The sequence below is a fragment of the Mustela erminea genome, chromosome 10 (genome assembly GCF_009829155.1).
Source record: "Mustela erminea isolate mMusErm1 chromosome 10, mMusErm1.Pri, whole genome shotgun sequence".
NCBI classification, from domain to species: Eukaryota; Metazoa; Chordata; class Mammalia; order Carnivora; family Mustelidae; genus Mustela; species Mustela erminea.
Window position 1 is genome coordinate 18,188,180 of NC_045623.1, and position 26,036 is coordinate 18,214,215.

At 39.3% G+C, this 26,036-nt stretch overlaps 1 protein-coding gene across 4 annotated transcripts in view; it reads left to right on the forward strand.

The window, feature by feature from the left end:
- VAV3 (vav guanine nucleotide exchange factor 3) overlaps positions 1–26,036 on the forward strand; it is a 361,263-nt gene that overhangs the window by 218,912 nt on the left and 116,315 nt on the right. For all 4 annotated transcript variants that reach the window (XM_032302316.1, XM_032302317.1, XM_032302318.1 and 1 more), the window contains exons 16-17: positions 14,982–15,083; positions 15,389–15,489. In XM_032302316.1, coding sequence (XP_032158207.1) covers positions 14,982–15,083; positions 15,389–15,489 — 203 coding nt within the window. The remainder of the gene's footprint in view (positions 1–14,981; positions 15,084–15,388; positions 15,490–26,036) is intronic.

Sequence of the window (26,036 nt, forward strand, 5' to 3'; positions counted from 1 at the left end):
ATCGGCATGGGATTGGGGAAGGGATGGTAAGATTGAGGACATCCCACAGTTGGAGCTCTGAGCTCAGTGGGTTGGTGTGGCCACAAGCCTAAGCTGAGGGCCATGGCCTGCTGTGGAGCATTCTTACAGGCTGGGGCGGCTCTTCCGATCATCCTCCCAGACATGGGCCAGGTGAGAATTCCCAGAAACCAAGACCCCTACAGATTTTTCTCTTTTTTGTTAAACTCGGGGTGACAGATGATAAAGGTTGGAAGCATTAATTTCAGAAATCAGTAGACAACACGTGAATCTTAGATTTTCGAGTTGGGTGACCCTCAACATATTTCTTAATCTCTCTGAGCCTCCACTTCATCGTCTGCAATTGTTGTGATGTCAAAGGAGAAACTACAAGTAAGGCAGGTGTCACAACGATGCTCCGGAGATCCTAAGCACTTAGAAATTGCTGGTGCTGACAGTTTTAGTTTCTCCTCCCAGGTGAATGCAGGCCCAGGGTTCTGGCCAGAGCTGAGGTACCGTGGCTGGGAGCCCTCCACAGCGTTCATGGAGGAGGCCAACAGCCAGTCTCTGGGCATAAAAGGAAATCACACCAAGCTCACCGTCTTAACTGATCTGGCAATCTGAAGGGGCCAGGCCCTGAAGGAGAATCCAGGTGTAAGCCGACAGAAGCCCCTAGGGGGTGCGGTGTGTGGGGGGGAACAGAGGGGCCGGGGGCCTTTGGAGGATGGTTGCAGATGGTGAAGAACTAACACTGGGAGTTCAGCTGTGAGTGCAGCATTGCCAGGGCACGGGTTACCTCTGCCAGGCTGCATGGAGGGAGGACCCTGCAGGCACAGGCATAAGTCTGGGGCTGAGCCCACTGGCTGTGGCAGTAACTTAGGCACGTGATGCTTGTGGCTGGAGGAGATGCAAGGCCCACCAGAGGAACTTGGGAAGGAACATACTTTGCCCCTTGCTGCTGTTCACCTCTGACCTCACCTAGTGTTGGGCCATGGAAGGCTCTGTAGACTCAAGCAAGGTCAGGATTTAACTGTATTTTTATGACATTGTTTAGGCTATCGAGGGCATCCAGATGTTTTTTGACATGCCTCTGTTTGCTAGAGTGTTTTGATATTATTTGAGGGTGCTTGTGTTTTTCTTTTTTCGAGGTAGACTGGCATATGTGTCTAAGCCCGTGAGACTGTGCCGATTTTTGTTTTAGGAGCAGCTACTTGAGTTTCACTGTTCTGTATGCTTTTGGCCTCATTTGGGAGTTTAAATTATTTCAGAATGGATAGAGACTGTAGGACAGAGAATCCCAAATCACAGGACAATTTGAAGTTCATTGACAAGGATAGTGAGAAAAGTATGCTTTGCAGAATATTTTACTCTGAGTTTCTCTAATGTAATTAGTTTTGAAGGGGAAAAAAAACCCAACATTCAGCAGAAAGGCAGGAATAGAGGATCAATGTAATACAGTGAAGGATGAGGCTGTGTTCAGGTATTCTGCATAACGGAAACTCGGAGGCACTACTGACTCCACAGAGGACAGGGCTGACTCCCTTTTGCTGTCTGTTCGTTTGGACACCCAGACAGTAATGGCAGGTTTGGATTCATTTTCTTCAGAAATATTTGAGAAACACTATCACCCAAACACTTGGAGACATAAAGTAGCAGGGAAGGGCCTCCATTCTGTGGTAAGCTGAATGTTTACCTGGATTTCCTGCTTATTTTGTGTTGTCTGACATTGAGGCAACATCAGATTTTCTTCAGGCCCAGGGATAGACCCACGAAGGATGAGTTTTTTCCTCCCCCTAAGGTAGCCTTGATACCATTAGGGGCAGTGTTGTGTTTTCCTTGGTGGAAAGAGAGATGGCATCTGTGTTTGTTTTTCTGCCTCTGCCTTCGGGGGAAGGGGAGAGGGAAGCACAGCTTCCATGACTTTTCTCTCCTTGAAGGTCAGGTGCATTTGCTGCCTGCCGAAGCCTCTTTTTTCCTTTCGTATCCAGCCCTTTTCTGACTTACACTAGGCCCACAGTAGTTCTCTGTACTGGAGTGCCTTGCCTTCTCAGTGCTATTCATTCTTTCTAGCTTGAGTGCTGAATGCTTCCCAGAGGTCCTAGACGTTGGCAAGGGTCGCTGGCCACGTGTCTCTCATCAGTCAGCCTTAGCAGCCCCTGACCTGCTCCAGGAAGTTCTTTAGTACTAGGACAGATAGTACAGCCCATATCTTGAGATCAATCATCTTTCTTTAATCATTGGTCTGAATGTATACTCCCCTACCTCCATTCAGATCATTTTTGTTACCTTTATGTTTTTGTGTGCCCTGATGCAATTCTTGATCCTAAATTTGGTCTTTAAGCATGATCCCATCCATGATTCTCTTGTCCACCCTAGAATTCAGGACATCAACTCTCAAGCTCTTCACCTGAATAAATCCTTGCTTCTACCCAGCTTATACCTTTGAACATTAATCGCTTCTCTTCTACTTTAGTGAAAGTTTTTGTTGTATCTGCTCTGGAATGGAGACTCTGGTGGCCACCTGTCTTCTCATTTCCAGTCTCCGTGTTTTGCTCCCAAAGCTCTTCTTGACTGCTTTCATATGGTTCTCCAAGCCCTGTGCAAGTTTTTCCCTCCTACACAAATTGTCCACGTGTGAGTCTTAACCTCTTCACCTTATGGCAAGCTTGTAGAGGACAGGCGTCTTCGTGATGCATAAGTTTCACAGGACATAGAATATTCTAAACCACTTTTAAAAACCTTTATTAAGGGGCGCCTGGGTGGCTCATTGGGTTAAGCCTCTGCCTTCAGCCTAGGTCATGATCTCAGGGTCTTGGGATCGAGTCCCACATCAGGTTCTCTGCTCAGCAGGAAGCCTGCTTCCCTTCCTCTCTCTCTCTCTCTCTCTCTCTTTCTTTCTGCCTGCCTGTCTGCCTACTTATGATCTCTCTGTCAAATAAATAAATAAAATCTTTTAAATAAATAAAAAAAATAAAAAATAAAAACCTTTATTAGTTGTATATTTTGTCATGATAATATTAATAATGAATGAGCCTTTAACAAGTATATTTAATGTTTTAAAGTACTTGTCTTTTTGGGGGAGTAGGTTTTCGTTTTGATAAAAGATAGTAGCTTCAATTTGTATGAAGTGTATCCTGAAATCCTGCTCAGTTTATACTTTTGCGTGGAGTCTAGTATGAAACAGAGACTTGAAAAGGATAAGATGTTGATTTAAAAATGTTCTTTTCATATATAATCATTAGAGTTTGAAGAGGAAATCCTTATGAGGCATATCAGATTATCGTTCAGATTTCCTCGTTTGTTCCCCAATATTGCTTTGTGGCAGTAGCCTCTCCATCTCCACGTGCTTATAAAACACATTAATTCAGCAGCAAACTTCATATTATCAGACACAATTTAAAATGTGCTACAAGATCTTAAATTCACCATGCCAGCTCAGCATTCCTATTTCATGTCATCTTTAGTGTTTGAGTTTAGGGTACAGATTTATTGGACCAGAGAATGAGAAAATCCAAATTCTCTAGAACCTGTCCCTTACGTGGAATAGCTAACACAGACGGACATGTCTTTCTGTTCAATCCTGAATACTGAGAGTCTGCCTGCCTGCCCTCTCTCTTTACCTTTCTCACTCTCTGAGTATCAAGAGGGTAACCAATATTCTTTAATGGGAGAATTGAAGAAAAGCAAGATAATCCAGATACACTGGATATCTGTGATTGTTGGAGTAGATAAATTCACTGTTCTATTTCCAGTGTTAGAAAGGGAGAATTGAAGGAAAGCAAGATAATCCAGATTCACTGGATATCTGTGATTGTTGGAGTAGATAAATTCACTGTTCTGTTTCCAGTGTTAGAAAGCAACTGGACTATAACAGGCACTTGATTTGTTGAATGTATGACTAACTGAATAAATTTTGATATCCTTATGAAATTGACTCCCCTTGATTCAGGATATGGTTTTTGGGTGGGTCATTGTTTTGTTCTACCTTTAGGAGGCCTCTGAGGTTCCCACCACACATTGTCAGTTACGATGATAATAATAAGACTAGATGTACCGTCCAGCATGTGTATAATGCTTTTCATTTAATACAATTTAACAAGATATCCATATACATGTTTCCATTTTATTTTCAGGACCAATCTGGATGATAGAACAGGTACCAACAAATGGTGATCCCCCTTCCTTCTCTCACTCCTGAGCCATGCCCTTCTCATAGCAGGGGGTGACAGATGTAATTCTTTGGCTAGCAAGGAGACTAAAAGCGGAAAGATAGGCTATATGCCAAAATCCACACATCAAATTTGTAACAAAGATCCAAATTACTTGTAGTCTGACATTTTTTCCCACTTCCAATGTATTGTAGATTTCACTGACTTTACATTTCATTCGATAATTTCCTTGAGATGTCACAGAAATTCAATGATGGATGTTTATTTAAAAATTCTATGGAGTCAACATTGAATGAAATAAAGAAATGCAATATATAATAGATAAGAAAATACTGTTCAGAGCCAAGCATTATCTTATTTTTATTGGTATTTTGAAACTATTTATTCATTTCCCTGGATAAAAGATGGTACGTGATTTGGAATATAAAGAATAAGATTTGGATGTGATTTATAAATCTCTTTTCTGTTTTCATTCCTTTCATGAATCCTTAGGAATAGGTGAAGGTCTCCTTTCTGAACTCTGTTTTTTTTTTTTAACTTGGTTTTTGGTGGGCTTATTTTTTGTTCATTTTATTACCCTTTCCAGTAGCCAGCAGCATAATTAGTGTGCTGTGGTATTGAGGGAACAAATTATGAAAAAACAAGTAAGGATTTAGGATTGTTTACAGAAAGATTGTGTGAATCAGGATCTTTGTACATACCTATTAGCTATTGGGTGAATTTGATTTCATAATATAGGAGTCTGAAATTGTTCATGATAATAAAAGAAAGGAAAAACCCACCATTTAATGAAACTCTTAACTCTTAAGTTTCCTGTATCTTACAGGAAAGCCTATATTGGGGGAATAAAATGATAGATCTTATTTTGATTTTTGGCTAAGACTACTTGGCTTAAGTATGCTTTTGTAGAACTGGAGAATTCAGAAGCACATGAGACATTACAAAAACAACCTGGATAGCTATTCTGATATTCTTGAATGTTTACTTAGTTGGCGAAACTCAGCATATACAAAATACTTTACTAAATTAGACCTATTTTCCAGCTGGGTCAGTGATCGGTCCTGTATGTTGGGGACTGAGTGAGGCAGGGGGGTTTCTATTTCATACAACTTTAGGTCGGTTTTGAACTTTAGGTCTGTAGGGTTTGTGTATTTTTCTGATCTGTCTTTAGTCCTCATGGAGAAAGGTGTTATATAAGCTAATATCAATGGAGATAATAATTGCCTTTATTTGTTTTGGAAATTTCTTCTAAATTATAAGGACTGTTACCTCTAGATCTAGTACTTGAGGATTTGGTACAAATGCTTGTCTTATCTCTAGATAACTTTCATGTATTTGGAATTATTTTTAAACTTGAAAGATATTTGACTAACCAAAGCTTGGTATCTGACTTTAGGGGACGTGAAGGCCATTTTAAGTGACGATATGTAGTTGGAATAGGTCCTGAAAGGCCCCCTGTAGAACTGCTTTAGCTGAATAGTACTTTAACATGATGTCCTGGGTTCACACCAGGAAGAGGTGGAAGGGGAAGGCGCACATTTGTGTTTTGAGGATGTTGTTGAAGACATTGGCTACATATCACACACTGTGCCCCTTTCATGAAAACCTTATTAGTGCAATTTTTTCTTATACTGTAGGTCGGTTTTGAACTTTAGGTCTGTAGGGTTTGTGTATTTTTCTGATCTGTCTTATACTGTAGTCCCAGGAAAATTTGTACAATTATCTTAGAAGCTAACCTGTTTTCCGCTTTGCTTTGGTTTCTGGGAAATTTAGCACTAAATTTGTAACCTGTGTTTAATAACCAGTTGTATTTGGGATACATTTTGTACACTAACTTCATTATACTCCTTTATCTTTAATCTTCTTTTGACATTCTGTTAAATTTCAACACATTTGTTGAATGCCTTTTTATGCTAGGCACCATGCATGATGCGAGGGATACAGAGATGAAAACACACAGCGAGGTGCCTGGGTGGCTCAGTGGGTTAAGCCTCTGCCTTCAGCTCCGGTCCTGGGATCGAGACCCGCATTGGGCTCTCTGTTCAGCGGGGAGCCTGCTTCCTCCTCTCTCTCTGCCTGCCTCTCCTTCTACTTGTGATCTCTCTCTGTCAAATAAATAAAATCTTTAAAAACAAAACAAAACAAAAAACAACCTGACACAACCCTGACCTTATGGAGTTTATAGTTTTTTGGGGGGAAAAGAAACATTAAAAAAATACTCATGGAAAAAAATGTAAAAGAGGGAATTATTATAAGTATAATGAGGGAACATTACATGCTATGAGACCCTATAATGGTTCTAATTTCTCCTTTCCTGTATATGTTATATCCACTATAGTAACAGAGATATACACACATATACATATGTACATACTTCTTCATAGTAAATTTTATACTTCCATTTTCTTGTAAAACCTCTTCTTCAATATGATCAAATGGCTGATAATTCTTCCATTACCACAGTGTATTTGCCCAGTACTTATCATTGCACATTTAATTTATTTACAATTATTAACTATTATAAACAAAATGTTCTGATTTTCATTTTTTTGAAAGCCAAGATTTCCTAGTAGGTGATGTTTTAGCAAGAAAAAAGGTACAACCCACCCCCCACACTCGAGAAGTTTGGGTAGCATCCTGTTTAATTAGTCAAGAAAAGAAGATCTTAACTGATAGCAAGAGGAACAGGAACAAGGTATAGCTGAGCTATCTTTCTTTGGGTCTACCCCTGCCGGTCACTCTGTCAGCATGGGACCGCACTTTGCCTACTCCAGAAATTTCGATTCCTGCTATAGCTCTATGCTTTTGTACCTGGGGCTAGGCTACCATTTTGAAACACTAACAGTCTTTGTGCTTCCATTTAAGGAAATATTTACAGATGATGAGGTCTTTTGGTCCTTCGACTAAATGAGGTCTTTTGGTGGTCCCTCACCAAGATCATCTCTCTAAGCAGAGCGAAGAACAAAGCAATTAGTGTCCAGGAATGACTATTTCCAAACATCGTGTCTGCTGCAGTCTTGATGTTCTGGAACATCCATTATCTCTACATTTACTGATGAGGCTGAATAGTTTATTACAGGCTTCTCAGTCCGTTGTTTTTCTTGATCAATTTCTTGGTTGTATCCTTCGCCAAGTTTTCTGTGGGTCAAGTTTATCATTGTACTATCACTGACTAGTAATAGCTTCTTTTATACCAAGAATATTTGTGCATATGTTGCAAACACTTAATTCTGTTTGTCTTTGCTTTTTAATTGCCTTGTGATATTTTTAGCACAGTGATTAAGAGCACAGGCTTTGAGACACATCTTTGCCTCAGATCCTGTTCAGTGACATATTATCTGTGTACTTTAGTCAGGTTGCTTGTACATATTCTTGTGATTATCCCTGTTGTTCTTTTCATCTCGAAAAAGAGGAGATGTAAGGAATACATTGAATAATGCACATTTGCTGTAGAAACTGGAAAACACAGATAACTCTAAAATGGAAAAAAAACCTTGCATAATGCCTTTACCTATTGTTCTCATTTTCATATATGTAAGCAAGTAGTTATGTATATTATGTTAATCACAGTTATGGATATAGTTTGGAAGCAACTTATTCTATAATATATTGCAAATATATGATATGGCTAATATATATGTTCTTTTTCATTTCTGAGTGTTGTATTCTATGGCATAGGTGTACTATAATATGTTTCCTTATCTTTTAATTAAATCAATTCCAATTTTTAATTATTAAAAATGTTGTAATGAACCCTTTGTGATTATTTCTAATAAGTAAAATTTTATGTCAGAGGATTAGTAAATCTTTCAGGTTAAATTTCGGATATTTCTGTAGCTTTATCCACACTAGGTATTATTTGTTTTATCTCTTATTTAAATTTGCATTGCTTTTTGTTACCAGTAACTTAATCGTGTTTTATGTGTTTATTGACTGTTTTATTTCTTCTTTCTTAGTAAGTCGCTCTGTTGATTTCTTTGCTAATTTTTCAGTTGGGGTCTCCATTTTTTTCTTACAGATTTTTCAAGAACATTTATATATTGCAAGGACATTAATCCTTTATCATACACATCATGGATATTTTCCTACTTTCTGGGGTTTTTGTTTGAGTTTTTTTTAGTTTCTAATTCAAGGAAAATTTGGGGTTTTTAAAAATAAATCCATTCAACTTTATTTTTTACATTTAAAGATTATGTAGCCATCAATATTTCCTTCAAGTGTTCGGGTTTCTATCTAAATTTTATATTCAGATGTAGAAATAAGGTGTATGAGGATAGGAGTTCTGTGCTTCTTATTCCTCATTGCTGGCTGTGTTCATGGCACATCATAGGTATGTCATACATATTTGTCAAAGAAATAATATCAATCTTTAAGCTTTATATCCTTATAAAAATAGGTGATAGTAATGTAATTTCCTTAACCTTTTCAAAAACCTGGGAATGCATTTTCTGAAACATATTTATACTTTGTTATTTTTTCTTTGTCTAGAACATTCTTCCTTTCACCTGCTGAATTCCTGATTATCTTTAGATCTCAATGCAAGCATTGTTTCTGTAGGAAAGCCTTCTTTGATAATCTGTTCACAAGGTCATTTTCCAAGTTGTAAGTTTTCCTAACACTGTCTTTGACACACCTGTAATTTCATAGTTGTTTATGGAATTACTTAGATATTTATTTTCCCCATCAGCACCAAACAACAAAAACTATGTTTCTGCTCATCGTTGTATCCCACTGCCTAGCACATATTATGTGTTTAACAAGTTTTTCATTTTTTGAGCAGATAAGTAAATGAACAGACTGTCACACAAATCACATAGCACGTCTGTGCTCATGTTTGGTCCCCTGCAAGACTTTATCTTCTCTATTATTGATCTTTCTGTCTGTCTCGTTGTCAGTCCCATACAGATTTAATAATGTACCTTTAAAAAGCATTGTAGTATCTCTTAGATTATGATGACTTCCTACATACTCCCTATAATAATTTGTCTACGTTTTCACATTTTCCTAATTATCCTCACTCATTTATTCCCCTAATTGAATTTTATAATGATTTCTCTTTTTTTCTTAAGATTTTATTTATTTATTTGACAGAGAGAGCACAAGTAGGCAGAGCAGCAGGCGGGGCGGGGGGAGAAGCAGGCTCCCCACTGAGCAGAGAGTCCGATGTGGAACTCAATCCCAGGACCCCGAGATCATGACTTGAGCTAAAGGCAGAGGCTTTAACCAACTGAGCCACCCAGGCCGCCCCTATAATGATTTCTCAAGTTTAAAAAAAAAAAAAAGAACAAAACAACTGTGTGTGTGTTGCTGTGTTAACATGTGTTGGTTTGGGGGAAATGATCAGTTAACCCAAGAGACTGTGTATTTATAATAAAATATGCAAACTTCATATTCAGCAGTTAGCTTTTATGTACTTGAATACGCTTGATTTTCCTCTGTTAATTTTTAAATTTTATTCATATAGAACCTGAACATTTCATGCTAGGATTTTTCTTAGACATCTTTGTGCAGGAGAGAGTAAGCTTGGTAAGTTTAGGTTTGCTATCTTTAAAATAAGGGTCTGCTTACAGGGTTGTCACTTGGCTGGCACTCTGGGAACTTCTGCTTTGAAATGTCTCCTCTTGTGCCAAGTAGTAAGGTCATTTGGTGTGCCAAGGGGACTGAATTTCATCGTGCCAGCCTAGCAAGACTTTTTTTGTTTTTTGTTTTTTAAACCATGTGATTTATGGTGAGCATCTGCTTTCCTTCTCGGAAGTTTGTTTTTTTTTTTTTAAATAAACATATAATATATTTTTATCCCCAGGGGTACAGGTCTGTGCATCGCCAGGTTTACACACTTCACAACACTCACCATTCCTTCTGGGAGCTTTTCATGATTGTGGCTGATCATGCTGGTGATCATAATGGTGGATCATGATGGTGGCCTGTGTGACCAACCTGTGAAAAAACTTGTACTTTGAATCTCAAGGAATGTTGCTGGGTAAAAACACTACCCACGTGTTCCTGCACTTCACTGCTGGAGAACGTTTGAAGCTTAGAGATACATTTTTCCAGATATCATCTGATGTGTTGTGTCTTCTTACTAGTTTCATTAGTTTGCATTCTTCTGGTTTTTCCCGGTTGTCCCAATAATGTCATCTCCAAATGATAATTCTTGTGTTTTGTTTTTGTTTTGTTTTACAATATCTCTCACATTTATTTTTGTCCTATTACGTTGATCAGATCTTCCACAACAATGCTAAATAATTGACTTCAGCAAACTTTCTTCACATGGCAAGTTCTGTGTACCTCTAGTGTATAACCTTTGGCTTATGAGCGTTTGGGAAAGAAGATGCTTGCAAAGGACATGCTAGAACTTAAAACACTTTCTATGCCCTTGCTAGAAGTTTTAGCTTTATCCCTGTAGGCCATAGGAACCAGCAGAAGTCTTAAAGGGAGGGAGTGACCTATTTTTATTTTTTGAAGGTAATTCTGGAAATAGTATGGGAGATGGCTTTAAGTAGGGAAAGAAAGAAGATGGAATGATTAAGAAGGCCTTTGTAACAATTTACTTGAGAGAAACTGAGGGATTGAATTAGGTACTAAGGAAAAAAGAATGGAACCTGAATTTTTGAGGAGGTATTTTTAAAGTTGAAACAATAGAAATTCATTATGGTTTCAGGAAAGGAGAAATCGGAACAGAAAAGGGGTTAAGGGAAAATGACTATGTAGAAGTTATGAGGGAGAGGGAAAAAGTCATTGCATCTCTCAAGTTTCCAGGCTAGAAGATAGAGTGAATGTCAGTGGGTTGAAATCAGAATTTGGTCAGAGTCCAGTATATTAGGAAGGGTGTGGAGCTGAGTTTTGTATACCTGTGGAGCCCCTGGGAATGCAGACCCCGAGAATGGAGAAGGGGCCCAGGCTAAGGGGAGGCACATGGTCCTCAGCACAGTCTAACACAAAACCAGATGAGAAGAGGCAAGAATCTAAGGAGAATGTGTCAAATTAAAAGGAGGTGTAAGAGCATGAGCATACTTTGCCTTTTAAGTATTTGGTTGATTAATTGTATTACTAATGGGCCCTATATGAAGCTAAAGAAATGGGAACATTTTCCTGAGAAAGCTACCAGATTCCATTCAAGTTCTCACAAGTAAACTGTCATATATCAAAACAGGTTCCTTAAATGGAATCCTCTGAGGGGAGCTGCGTGACTGAGCAAGTGAGCTAACCTATATTTGACCCTCAGTTCTCATCTATAGATAACCCAGTCCCATATGGTCTTGCTGTGTTCACTCTTGCTTCATTACAAGGAATGCTCTCTCTAGTGGTCACAGAGATTTTTCTAGTCAACGAAATGTGGTATTAACCCCTGTGTAAGATCTCACCTCTTTCTTTGGTCCCTGCCAACCTCTGCTACCTCATCTCTTTCATCTCTCTTTTTCACTCACTGTGCTCTGGCTAAGGGATCCTTCTTTCCGTTCAGGCCTTGGGATCTCTGTTTATGGTAGGTACTTAATATGAATGAGTGACTCTGGCTTCTAGGTTTGTTGTGAGAAGTTAATGTGAAAAAATATATGAAGAGCCTGTTAATGTGCCTGGTGCATTACAAGTGTTCAATAAATACCACTTTTGGTCATTTTTGTCATTTTTGTTATTTTTGTTCTCGTGTTACCCACCTGTAACTCTAATAGTTCTCTACTCTGATCTCTCTTTCCAACTCTTCCCATCCAGCCAACTTACTATCTTTGGTTTTTGCCTCCCCACAGGCTGTAGTCCATGTATGCTGATACCTCTCTTCATTTGGCACTTGATATGATTTCATCTAATTCCTTGGACTTTTGCATACATGTATTCTCCTGGGAAACCCTGTTTCTTATCAAGCATTTGTGGATTTCTGGTCAAAAGGACACAGAGCATATAACTGCCTTCCTGTGTGAAATTCTCAGGAGAATAGGAATCCTCCGGGGACTAGGTCCCAACACTACGAAGGGATTCTTAAAACACATAAGGCACTGTTCTGATTACATCATTATTTTGTGGATTTGGAATCAGCAGCTTGTAAATGGTAGCCAGTGCTTATTGAACACTAACTCTGGGCCAGGCAAAGTCCTAAGCGCTTTACTTACGTTATCTTGATTTATGGATTGATTTTATGAGTATTCCTGTCATACTTACTAACAGGCCCAAGGTCATGCTGATAGTGACTTACAAGTTAGCATTTAAGCCCAGGTGGTCTAATTTCAGATTCCTGCCCTCAGCTATACTTTTGTAGTGTATAGTGCCTCAGTAGCAGTTCCTTGGTCACAGAATTAACTCTTACTCTTGAGTGTTTAATTTTAAATTTAGAAAATAATATACAGTTATAGGTTTTTGTTTTGTTTTGTTTTGTTGTTTTTTTAAATCTTAAATTCCAGTAGCTCCTCCCTACCATTTTGAGTCTCATTTCACTTATGGCAACTACTATTAACAATATTTTCAGGATTGGTTTTTCTTTCTTGTCTTTTTTTTTTTCTTTTCTTTTCTTTTCTTAAACTCCTTAGTGTGATTCTCCTCCCAGCTTTTTGTTTCCAAAACTCAGCTTATTCCTAGTTGGCTCATGAAAGTAACTGATGGCGGGTGTTCCACCTCTGCCACAGGCAAGCTTATAAAATTAGTTAAATTCGGGGCACCTGGGTGGCTCAGTGGGTTAATCTTCTGCCTTCCGCTCAGGTCATGATCCCAGGGTCCTGGGATCGAGCCCCACATCAGGCTCTCTGCTCAGCGAGAAGCCTGCTTCCTCCTCTCTCTGTGCCTGCCTCTCTGCCTATTTGTGATCTCTCTGTCAAATAAATAAATAAAATTTAAAAAAAATTAGTTAAATTCTTACTTGTTTGGGATCTATTTACATTTCTAAAGAAGACCTACTTTTCGTTTACAGTGCCAGGCTGATGAATTCTTCAAGTTCCCAGGACTCTGTAAACTGTTACTTGACAATCCATGTGTGACTCTATCACCTTGGTGTTGAGAGAAAAATGAGCAACAGGCCTTCCTGGCTAAGGAAATGGGGTTTGATGCTCTTTCAATGCATGCCTTTATGGACTCAATATTCTCATGAAGAGAGTTTTGCTTTTAGAACCTTATCTTTTCTCTACTTGTGTATTCATGAAGAGCTATAATTTTTAATCAGGGACACAAAAATACCACGATGGAAATGGCCATGGTTTTCAGCATGCAGAAGAACATTTTCCTAAAAAAGTGAGGTCACCAGAAGCATGGAGCTGAGAAATCCCAGATGGCACTAATATTTGATTTCATTTTTAGCACGCTCATATTCAGCAGATGGATTGGAAGGCTGACCTCTCTGACACTTCCGCATCACTGCCTGCTACTCCAATTGCCTTTGCGCATGTTTTTTCATAACACTTCTCCTGGTCCCTCGGAGATTGATGCCTGGTCGCCCGCCTGCGCTAGGCTTCATTACACCAAGGCTACGTGTGGTTGAGAGTTGCCATATTCTATAAAAGGGGAGAAATCCTAGCTCATCAGTGTCTCAGACTTTTCACACACTCTCAAATTGCTTGTAACATGTTGGAGAGCATCATCTTAGATTTCCTGATATACCTCCGATTTAGATCTGTTTTTTAGTCCTTTTCTAATTTTTCTGCTTTCTTCTGTGACATAGATAAATTTATGATTACTATTAAAAAAAAAACTTCTCTGAACATGGCTAATTGACTGTTTCCAACAATCTAATTATATTAAGGTGAATATTGTTGAATTCCTCTTTGCACAGAAGCTTCGGGGGCAAAGAGAATGAACCTGGGTTGGAGGGCCAAGCTCGGCCATTTCTTTCACTTTAGTATTGTCCTCAGTTTCCTTGTTTGTAAATTACTGATATCATTAGTTCTATGTCATTAGGATTGGTGTGAAGGTTAAGCAGACTAACAAACATCATGTGATCCTCACAGCATTGGCACAAAGTTAGTTTGGTTGTGTCATTTTTTTTTTTTAAATCTTACGTTCATTATGGTAGTTTGTGGTATGCCTCACAGATTCTTTTGCATATGCAGCTAATAAAAATAAAATCTAGGGCACCTGGGTGGCTCAGTGGGTTAAGCCTCTGCCTTCAGCTCAGGTCATGATCTCAGGGTCCTGGGATTGAGCCCCATCTCAGGCTCTCTGCTCAGTGGGGAGTCCCCTCCCCCCTCAACCCCCACCTGCCTCTCTGCCTACTTGTGATCTCTCTGTCAAATAAATAAAAAAAAAATAAAATCTAAAACACAGTTTTGTTGATTTTTATTTGGATTACAAGGAAGGCAAATTGTTAAGGAGGAAGTTTTTGATAATCAGACTGATGTTTTGTTTCAAAACTTTTTACAAAATTACTTTATTCACTTTACAGATGATTACATCATCCACATATCTATTTAGAGATGGCTTCCGTGGGGTTGAAGCACCCTTTTCCCCTCCTGCCCATCCTCTCTCTCTAGTTTATATTTCAGTGACGTGGCTGGGGAAGCTATCACACAGCATGAATATCCAGCAGGTTTTTGTGTTTGTCCTGGCAGGTTGACCTCTGTGGCCATTCTGTAGAGTTCTCTGGGAGCCCTCCATTCTGAGGAGGATTAGTTTGCTTAAATCCTTACATGTTGCTGCTATGCACGCAACCGGATTTTGGTGCATATTTTAATGCAAAGCCTACTTTTGGCTTAGAAAACTGCATATTTAATAACCTTTTTGTTTGAATCAGATCTCTACCCCATGTAATGTTGATGAATTTAGGTTTTAGAGGACTAGACTGCTATTTTGTTGTGAAACTTTCTTTAGGAAGTTACTTTTTTTTCCCCCTTTTTATAGATCGAACATAAGGCCAGACTACGCAGACTCCAATTTCCATGAGTTCAAGATGCACACCTTCAATCGGGTTACATCCTGCAAAGTCTGCCAGATGCTCCTGAGGTAAGCTTGCTTGGTCCTGGTTTTCACTTTAAATGAGCTGCTATAATTGCTCAGTGTCTCAGACTTTTCTAATATCCCAGCCAAAATGTTCTGAAGTGGGGAAATGGCCTTGACGGTTTTGAGCCAACAGATCTTTCCTCAGCCTCCTACCTGGATGCTTCCTTCTGAACCCCAGAAGACCCTCTCCCTTGCTGAGAAGACTTTGTCAAGCTCTGTGTTCCCTTGTTTTCTTTTTTGTGCTCATGGTTTCATAGAGGCAGCATTTAGCACCTTTTAACATATCACTCTCTAATTTTACCTTTCAGAGGAACATTTTATCAAGGCTATTTATGTTTTAAGTGTGGCGCGAGAGCGCACAAAGAATGCTTGGGAAGAGTAGACAATTGTGGCAGAGTTAATTCTGCTGGTAAGTCATGTTTATTGTTGTGATTTTCCTTTTAATTAGGATATAAAACTTGATAAACATCATTAAGACCTAATTTACTCTTAATATGTGTTTATGGTGACAGATCTGCTTTTGAAACTATCATTTATAAGGACAATTAAAAAAATGTTTTAAATTCCTGTGACTTTTATACGTACCTGGGAGGCAGAAGCCCTTTGGGGGTGGGGGGCCTTGGAAGATTTTGGGCCACCCATTTTATTCAGCCTGGCCCCTGAGTCTCACTAGTGCTGTAAAAATATAGCCAAAGCACACAAATGGAGAAACAAAAACAAAACCGGAAAAAAAATTTTTTTTTTCACTTCTTTCTTTAGTCCTTAAATTTCTCCCTTGTTCTCTTAAGTATTCAGCTCAGAAATGGTAACGATGCCAGAAGTAAACATCACACAGACTAATTCATGAATTAATGAATTGAATACATTGTCATTTTGCAGCATTTAACAGAGAGCATGTATCCTTTGGATTTTATGTAAATATTTTCCCCTTGGTTTTTAAAAATAATGCTCCATGACTGTTACATGAGCCAGTTGCTAAGACTGTTGGCAATTATGCATTCAGTAGCCTTTTGCCTCTCTCTGCTCCTCTTGGGCTCTCTTCCTTCTCTTTCTTTTCTGGCCTCTTTATACTTTCTCTTTCTTCTTCCTTCTCTTTGTCCTTTTCCCCTGAGTTTCTCTTGGGTTTTATCAATAAGACCTTTCAAAATCAGTAAAACTTTTTGAACAGAAGAAAGAGATCTTTAACAGCTTGAGTTCAAAAGGTAGCTATGTCAACCTTTGATTTTCCCAAAGGAAAAGGTGGACATTGAATTATTTTGGATAATATGAAGAAGAGTGAAACAGAATAATAGCTCATTTCAGAGCTGAGTTCAGAAAATGGGCAGTTGTAGAAAAGTTGATAATCCCATTAGAGGACTGGGATCACAGCTCATTCCTCTCACTCTGCTCCTCCGGTGGATGGTTTTTAAGATTCCCGTGAGCCATGAGCTCTCCATACCAGGCACGGGCAGCTGCAAGGAGGAGCATCCCGCGCTGGTTGAGCACCTGCACTGGGCTGTCTGCCAGGCCTGTCCTGCACAAACTCATTCAGTCCTTGGGACAATGCTTCCCATTTTCTGATGGGAGCCAGTGTTCATGCAATTGACTTCAAGTCTGCTAAGACAAGGAGACAAGATCAGCCACCCATTAAGGTTTCTGAAGGTCAGATAGAGTTGACAAAGTTATAAAATAGAAATGTTATATGTTATTATTATTATTCTTCCGTTGTCCACTTGCTACATCTTATCACTTAAATTTTTGTTGTTCTGTCTTTATTTGACCCATCCTTTAATCTCTTTGAGGACAATTAACATATTAGGTGTTGGTGGTAGGCTAATGTGTTTTTATAAAGCACCCCCTGTCCCCTCACCCCCCGCTGCAAGCCCTGTCTTAGGAGTTTCAGTCTGTGAGGAATGGGAAGTGATCTCATAGTTGGCATGGTTCTTGCCTTCTACTGGAAGAGTGTAGGAGAGTAGTTGAGAGTCAAGCAGAAATGGTGGAAAATCTCCTCTTGCCCTTTGCTAGCTATGCAAGCTTAGGGGTGTTACTTAAGCATTCTGAGGTTTTGTGTATTCTTCTATAAAAAGGAAATAAGAGGATTATCTTGGGGGTCAAATGAAGCAATGTTGATGCTTAGCACAGTGTCTGGGTACAATAAAAATTCAGTGTTTCAATCCAGGATGTTATGATGAGAAGTCTGTTTTTATTTTTTGGAGTTTTTTGTTTTGTTTTTGTTTGTTTTGTTTTTGTTTTTTAAAGGCATGGGTTTAATCTGTATTTTTGCTGTGTTTTTATGATGTGGAGCGAGTGTGAATTGAAGAAATAGTGAGCTCTGAACTTTGAAGTGATATAAGTGAATGATGCTAAAGGACTAAATTTTTAATTTTTACTTGGAAAAAAAGATCAATAGGAAACAGTTGAGAATTCCTGATCAAGCAGATTAAAAAAAAAAAAATGCATTCCCTGTCTAAGTCGTTATTCCAGTATCCTCTGGCCTTCTGTGAGTAATGCTGGGCTGGGAGACTGTGTGTGATGGCAGGAAAGTCCACAAGGTCTGGAGTCTTGGTCTGGTTGGAATCCCTCTCAATGCTTATGCACTGGGTGACTTTGAAAACAGTTATTTCACCTTCGTAAGTCTTAATTTTTTCCCTTCTAAAACCAGGATAATAAAGGCACCTAGTCTTTAAGTTTATATTCTTTTAAAATAAATACAAAGTACCAGGTACTGTTCTAAGTATATTACTGCTGTCAACTCACTTAGTCCTGTATGAATCTTTTAAAGCTGGAATTATTGCTATTCTTGTCTTAATATGAGAAACCAAGGCATGGAGAAATAAGTAACTTGCCTTAGTTGCTTAAGCAATAGAGCAAAGATGCAAATCCAGGCAGTCCAACTCCTGAGCTTGTTCTGAAGCCCCCTGAGTTCTGCTTAGCTGTTTTCTCTGAGAAAGAGAGTTTCTACATTTTTTTTATGCAAAAATACTTCTGAATTCAGTTAAATTAGTAACTACCAAATATATTTAGGTTTCAATGCTTTGAAGTGCTCTGAGAAATTCAGGCCTCCCTGAGACTATGCTTGCATTTTTTCCCCATCAAGTGGTCAGAGCTAGAAGATTAAGACACCTTCAGTTCTAGAATCTCTTAAGATGAGGCAACTGAGTTATAAAAGTAAGAAAAGGCCATTATGCCCTGCAGGTTATAGATAATGCCTGCTTATACAAATATCATTTTTAAAAAAAATATTTATTTATTTATTAGAGAGAGAGAGAGATCACAAGTAGGCAGAGAGGCAGACAGAGAGCCTGATGCAGGGCTCGATCCCAGGACCCTGAGATGATGACCTGAGCTGAAGGCAGAGGCTTTAACCCACTGAGCCACCCAGGCGCCCCACAGATATCATTTATTAAAAGGTAGTATAATTCTCTAAACTCTGTTATAGAATTCACTATAAAGCAGGAAAAAAAAATGTAAGCCTCTGGCTAAATTTACTTTTTGGAGTTTTAAACATAATTCTCTTTCTCTCTTGATTTTCTGCCTTGCACCCAATGTTGTCCTCCATTCTTGTGTTTTATGCATCTGTGTCTCACTCTCTTTCTGTCTTTTCCTACCCAAGATTTTAAGAGACTGATGGCATTGAATGCTCATAGTCTGTTAATTAGCTGTATGAAGTGGTAAGAACCTGTCAGGAGGCTTCCCTCTTTTGCCTCCAGATGAGGATTTGATGGGCAGCCCTTCAGAGTAAAAGGCCTTGCTTATCCTGATGAAGAGGAGTCTGTTATAGCATCAGCAGCTGGGGGTTCTGGGGGTACACATCTCCTTTCATCCATCCACTCACAGGTAAGACCTGGAGAGCCCAGCATCAGTGACAGCATGTATCTGGTCCCCCACAGTTCTAGAAAATTCTGTTGTGCATTCTTTCTGTTCTTTTTGTTTCAACTCAGTTGGCTCCTGGAGTGTCCCCCCAAAGACCCCTTGTAAAACAATGTGGGGACTCAAATTAGAGTGTGATTTTAAATATTCGAACAGAGGCAGTGGACACCATTGCTGTCTACCCAGACACAGGGACCTGATAAGGCTGGCCTTCCAGGGTGTTGGGCCCTGGGAAGAGGCTGGTAGGGGTTGGGCAGATTTTTCCTCTTCTCTCCCCCCCCTTTTTTTTTTTAACTCCCTTAAAGAAATTGGATTAAGTGTTTGTTTTCCAGTGATGGATTTTCCTAAAACAAAACAAAACAAACACTCCCAAACAGATGCCCTCGAAAAATTAGAAGTTTTGACATCCTGTCTTTGAACTACCCCCTTCCCGCGCTGCAGTGGGTAGTAAGCGTGGGTAGAGTGTGAGTGTGAACTTGATGGGTTTGATGTGAGTGTGGTAGGACAGGCAGAGTTTTGCTAACATGGGCAAGCTAGGCCTTATGAGTATTTCCCAGCCAGCAGAGAACCAACATTGGCTGAAGTTTTCTACAGTCCAGGAGCTGGATACAGCAAGAACTGCTTGCACTAGTGGAGAGTGTAATTTCCTTGACTGGTTTGACATTGGGGGAAGTATGGATGTATGGGAGGAGGGCAGGAGGAAGGGCAAGGTGTCTCAAGGGCTGGAGACATAGGTCACTCGGATAGGGTTCTTTCTGGAGGAGAGTGTGACATCATTTCAGGAGAACTTGACTATTTAAACAGCTAATTTTAAATAAATGAATAGTATTGATTTAATATCAATAGGTGACTTGAGATTGACCTCAACTTTACAGAGCTCTGTAACTCTTTTGCTTATTACAGTCTAACTATATTATCAGGAAGTGAAGAGAGACACTGATCAGCTCAGAGGGAGTCGGGGAGAAAGGTCTCCCTTTTCACAGGTCCAGAAAGCTGTGTCTAGTAGAAATGGTTACATTATAAACATTGGGTAGTTGCGGTAGAGGCAGTTCCAGAAAGTGGAGCATGCCATTTTCACTCAATATTGGTCCAGGCAGAGAAGAGGGAGTAGTTGAACAAAATGACACAGTAACTGAGGGGCTAAATGAAGGTGAGAGAACCTTCCATTCTACCTTCTAACTGCCAAGTGTGCTGGTCATCACATTCCAGACCTCACCTAACTTGACCTTTCTCTTTTATTTGGCACTGTTAACCATTCTCCTTGACGCACTCCACATCCTGTCACATCCCCCATGTCATCCTTTGGATATTCGATTCCCTGGCATTAACTAGAACCGACATCCAGGTAGATAAGTCACCAGTTCCACGTAAGGCTTTTCTCCTGAACTTTGGATTCAAAATGTCTATATTCTTCTCACATTTCGCTTCCCAGGTGCCCTGCAGTGACTTCAAATTTCAAACCAACCTCATTAGTCACTAACACAAACTTTCTCCACCTACTCCTTGTCTTAAAGGTCCAACATCCATACACTCACCTGAGCCTAGGTGTCAGCCTTGGTTTACCCACCTCTCTCATCTTCATTCACTTACCAGTTCTTTCTTCTCCTCCTAAGGCTCTCTAGAATCCACCGATATGATACTGTTATAGTTTAAAAAAAAAAATTTTCCGTGTCACTTGTTTGGACAACTACAAAAGTCTCTTAACTCTTGCTGTTAATTATACTCTTTCTATATGATTTCCAACATGATCTTTATTAAAAATCAGTTCTGATTGTGTGATTCTACTGCTCCATTCCCTGCAGTATAATGCCCAAACTTCAGTTGCACTGGAGCCTCTCACTGATCGGAACCATATTTAACTGATGCTCTGACCTCTGGGAAACCCTGGTAGATGGATAAGTGAGTAGACAGACTGACAAACAGATGGAGAGATTAATGAGTAGAAGTGTAGCACCAGGGTTTCTGGGCTCTGAGGATCACTGTAGTATTAGAACCAGAAGCAGGAGGCTGTGGGAGATTGGACAGGTTTTGATTCTGCCCTTGTAGAGACCAGAGTCCGACTGGATGTAGGATAAGTGAAATAAAAACCTTATCTAAATCCCTGGCTGGTACTTTAAGAATGAAAGATGGAAAACTTGGCAGACCTTTTGCATTCCTTTCTGATACTTATGTAAGGGAAGTCTCATGCCCTGAGCATCAGCCATCAGGCCTTTGACAGGGGAACCTAGGTGAGGCTATGAGGTACCAAGAAAGAGAACTAGCTCGTAAAATGCCTGGTGACAAAAATACCCCAGTTTCTGGGGAAGTATACTCCCTGATCCAGTCAATTCCATTTTTAGAATTCTTGCTTGGCTCTTACTATTTCCTCTCCTTGAAACAGTCTCCCTTTTCTCCTGACAGTTCCAAAATCTATTCTTCCTTTACTTCCTTTCCAAACCCTTTGCCAATCCCTTTCTCTCACCTTGGCCACCCAACAGTCATGTGACTTAAATTGTTTGCTAATTAGTTAGTGTATAGATTTTATATATTTGCCAATGTTGGTAACGAAAACACCCTTGAAAGCCTCCAGATCCCATTGGCTTTAATTCGTAAACATTTATTTTTCACACATGCACTATTGACTGTGGATTCCAAGGGAGCTTCCTTCTAAGTAATGGCTTAGGGATCCAAGCTGGTTCTTGGATCTTCTGATGATGTAGAATCAACACATGGCTTCCTGGGTAGCTGTTCTTAAAACCCCTAGACTGAAGTGATAGCACTTTTTTTTTTTTTTTAAATCACAGTGTATTGGTTAAAACTACTTAAATGGCCTCAGCTTAATTACAAGGGGGAAGTGGGCAATGTAGTGGGGTGCATGAAGTGTTTGGTGGGCATGACCGTCTCTGCCACTCTTCATTGCCTCTAGGGGACTATATGCTCCTTCACTGTAGGTAATGTGTTTCTCATCTTTTGTATTCATCCCTTATCCAAAGTGAGGGTACTTAACCTCAAATCATTACTCCATTTTCCCAAAGTAGGTATATCTTAGCCAAACACTGTCTTTAATAGTGCTGGATGTGGTCAGATACCAACGAGCAAGCATATGAAATAGCTCTTGAGCATTTCTTCTTGTGGAAGTTAAGCCTGTGGATGTTGTCTTCCCTGAATTTAGAAACCTTTTATATTTCATGCTCTATCTCCCTTAAATTTACCTAGTCTTCATTCATCCTCAAAATAATAATTACTTGGCAAAAATGCAGTGCATTTGTGAATGAAGGAAGTAATTCATTCATATTAATATTTGACTATGACAGATTATTAACTCAAATGCTTTTGAAGTATGAAGAAAAGGTGCTTTAAGTTTTTTTTTTTTTTTTAAGACAAACTATGCAACCTGGAAACAAATTTGAAGGTTTGATGATTAGTTTATGTCTTAACACTTTAGAATTTGCATGGATATAAAGGGCGGGCCATTTCACTCTCTAATTTTCACTGAACTTGAGTTGACTCCTCCACGTTCACCATGGCAACTTCAATGATCAGCACGTACATGGGCTCTGAAGTATGCTGCCAAAACTTTCCAACCTTAATAATGAATAGGTATGAACTCCATTATATAAGCCTCTCTCAACAAGTCACTGCAAAGCTCATGTAATTCTAGAGAGGTACTGCTTTCTCACAGCACACCACTGTGAAGGTCTAATCCGAAACTGTAATCTTACGGGGACATTTGTGTTTTCCCCTGCTAAAACCCTGTTGGTTCCCTTCTTACCCTGACATTGAGCAATATCACTTGCTTTGCATGCTCTCGGTTTAAACAAAGAAAGTAGCACTGGAAGGCAAATATTGCTAGAGCAGACAACTTTGGTTTAATGCATCTTTTCCTTTAGTAGGAATGCAAGCCTCAGCTGCTCTAATACTTAACCGAAGCAGGTCCCCGTTTGAGTCTCTGTTTAATCGCTCTTTTATCTAGGCCAGCTGCTGCTCCTGCTGCTGCCATAGCTGTTCCTAATTGGAAGCGAGTTGCCTTGGTATCCTATCAGTTTAAACCGGCAGGATTGCTACCTAGAACCTGCACCCCAAACAGGCATCAGAAATAGCTCCTTTATAAATAGTATTGCAGTGTTTTATCAAAAGAGATAAGCTTTTATTATATAATTTTATTTCAGTCTTGTACCGCTAGGTATTTTATCAGATTACTTTTACACGAACTGAGGCTTGATCATTGATTTCGTAATGAAAAAATGACTTTGGTTCTACTTCATATTACTTAAAACCTTTCCCATAAATTAGTCCTCTTTTTTAACTTACTGAGAAAATTTCATACTCAAGGATAGTTATTATTCCTTCCACTTAACTATTTAGATAAGTTTAATGATCTATTGATGATTATTAAAGTGAACTGGAAAATATTATGCAGTTATATTTCCATTAGAGCTACTGAGAAGACTCGAAATCAAAGCCTCTTTCCAAGTATCATTTTTTTTTTCAAAATAAGATTGCTGTAGATCCAGTTGGTGAACACAACATTTGTATAAGTTCAAAATTTAATCAGTGCAACTGTCTTTTAATGTTTTACAAAAATATCACATTAGCCATGATGACAAGGCACCTTCAAAAGCTATATTGGTTATTACTTTTCTGTGGCCCCTTTTGAGAGAAACAGTTTTACTGGACATTGATTTGTTTAGTTTTAGCAAATAGAACTTCAGATAAGAGACAAAGCAAACTGTGCAATCATGTATGCACTGAGAGCCACTTTTATTGGCAAAACAAATATAATAGGACCGAATTTTTTGTTTAAACAAATGAATTGTATTAAGTGAATCTAAAGCCTCAGTGAAAAACATTTCTTTTACACAAATATGCACATTGAACCCTGTGCTGGCATTGAAGTTGGAGTTGAGCAAAGCCTCCAAACACCTCAGTAACACCCCTTCTGTGAATTACTTCAAACCAGTTGGGACTTGATGAAAGATCGCGAGGTATAAACCCCTTGAGGGCCTGTGAGTCACCATCTAGAAAGGCTCTTGAAAGGGTAAGAACATTTTATAGTTTGATCAATAGGAGTCTGAGAATAGGCTGCAGGATAAAGACAAGTTGAGGATTAAAAACTTTTGGAAACTTGAAGAATTGAATTACTCTCCTAAGGAAGTTCCCAGGAGAAAAAGAGAGAGAGAGAGAGAAAGGAAGACTTTCATCAGATCTCAAGCAGCAACCTTTCTGTTGGGCCAGAATTCAGCTAAAATAGATTTGATGGTCATCAGCCCTTGTTATCTTAGTCTTGATGCAGAACTGTAACACCCAAAGCGCCTTTTAAGGACCAAGTTCCTGTCGTACAGTAGTTTTGGGATGTTAGGAGGAGGTTGAGGCAGTGTTGGAGACTTCAAAATTAGAGCAGTTTTGCATAGAATATTTCATTGAAATAGACCCTTATTCAATTTTTCTAGCCAGTATAAGCTTTTACTTTGAAAACGTATGAAGTGGTGTGGGTAGTTGGGTCTTCCTTTCTCTTTCACTGTTATTTTAGTATAAGTTAAAAATCTGTTGCATTAATATGGTTTATCAGAATTTAGATTCTCTTTGTAAAGGAGGAAGACAGTTCAATGCTGTGGCCACTGGAGCACATAAAAAGTAATAACTAAAGGAGTCTGGATAAGAATTGGTTCTAAGAGTTATTTCTAGTCTTTTGGGTTTTGCCCTATTCTTAGAAAATTTACAGAACCCTACCATGTGATAGAAGTAAACAAAAGCTGAGACTTTCAAGAACCACTGCTCATGTGCTGTGCCCAGCAGGAGAATATCAGAGTGTGAACTTCTCCAGGCAAAGTCCATGGGCCTCTTTTCTGGATGACAGGGTAAAGGGTAGACCTGGTGACCATGAGGACAGAAGGTGGTGACATGGAAAGGTAAGCCCCAAGTAAGACTTGTGTCCTTAGAGTTGGAGTTGCATCTAGCACAAAGCTCTTTTTCCATTTTTCCTACTTGGGTTATACTGAAGAGGCTTTGTGTGGAGCAGTTTTTAGTACATTTAGTCAGAATTATGAGGAAAGCTGGTTTGCTTGATGAGACATTAGAGAAAGCTAAAGCCAACAGGAAGTGGGTAATTGAAAGAGGGAGATTGAGTAAGGTGGGGAGCCCAGTCTAGATTGCTTCTGGCTTTGTACTAGTCCCATGCGAGCCTTGCTGGAACCTCTTACTCTCTTGTTTCTGTAATAGGTGCTCACTCCTACAGAGAGCCAGCTAACTTGCACTTGAACCCTATGCAACAAGATAGGAAGAGCCTGTCAGTGAGTGTCTTCTGTTCCTAGATATTATTTTCTGGGTAAAGAGATGCAAGTGTCTGAGATACCATCTCTTCCCCAGGAACTTCCCAGGGAAGCAACCAGATGAACACTGCAGAGCATGGTGTTTCCCCTGCTACCACAAGGTTGATCATAGGGTTTGTACAAAAATATGAAACATTTAAAGCATAGTATAAAAGATCTACTCATAAGGACATAAAAAATCTTCTATGCAAAGAGTCAGAAAAAAATTACAGTTTTTTAATTGAAATTAGGTTGCGTGCTCATTTATGAATACTGAACCCAAAAGACCTAAGGTTTTTCCACTTTAGAGAACATCTGGACATAGTCCCAGCTTCCCTCAGTCTCCTTGGCTGGAAAACTTAACCTCTTCTCCCATTTGGAGCTTCTTGCAGTTTATGACTCTTAGTTCTGACTCTTTCTCTAGAATCTTCCAGTAGGAGAAAAAAAGTAGTTTAGGGCTATTATGGAATATAGGTCTTCCTGGTCAAACCAGTGAAACAGGTATCACACCTGCTCTGTTAGGAACCTCTGCTCACCTAACTGGGGTTCGAAGTCTGGACATAGCATCCAGCTGAATGGTACTTATATAGACCCTCTCCCCAACCCGATCCTCTGAGGCAGTCTTTCTTCTGAAACATTGCATATTTCTAAATGAGGAGGGAAAGAAGTGAAATAGCTTTCTGCCCAGGAATACTCCTTTGGAAAGGCCAATTTCAAGACCTGTCAAAGATGCCTTCAGAGAAAGCAGTCATGTGAAAGTCAGGGTGAAGGGATTTGAAGTTGACAGAGGAATGCAGACTTAACTTTTTCCAGAAAGGTG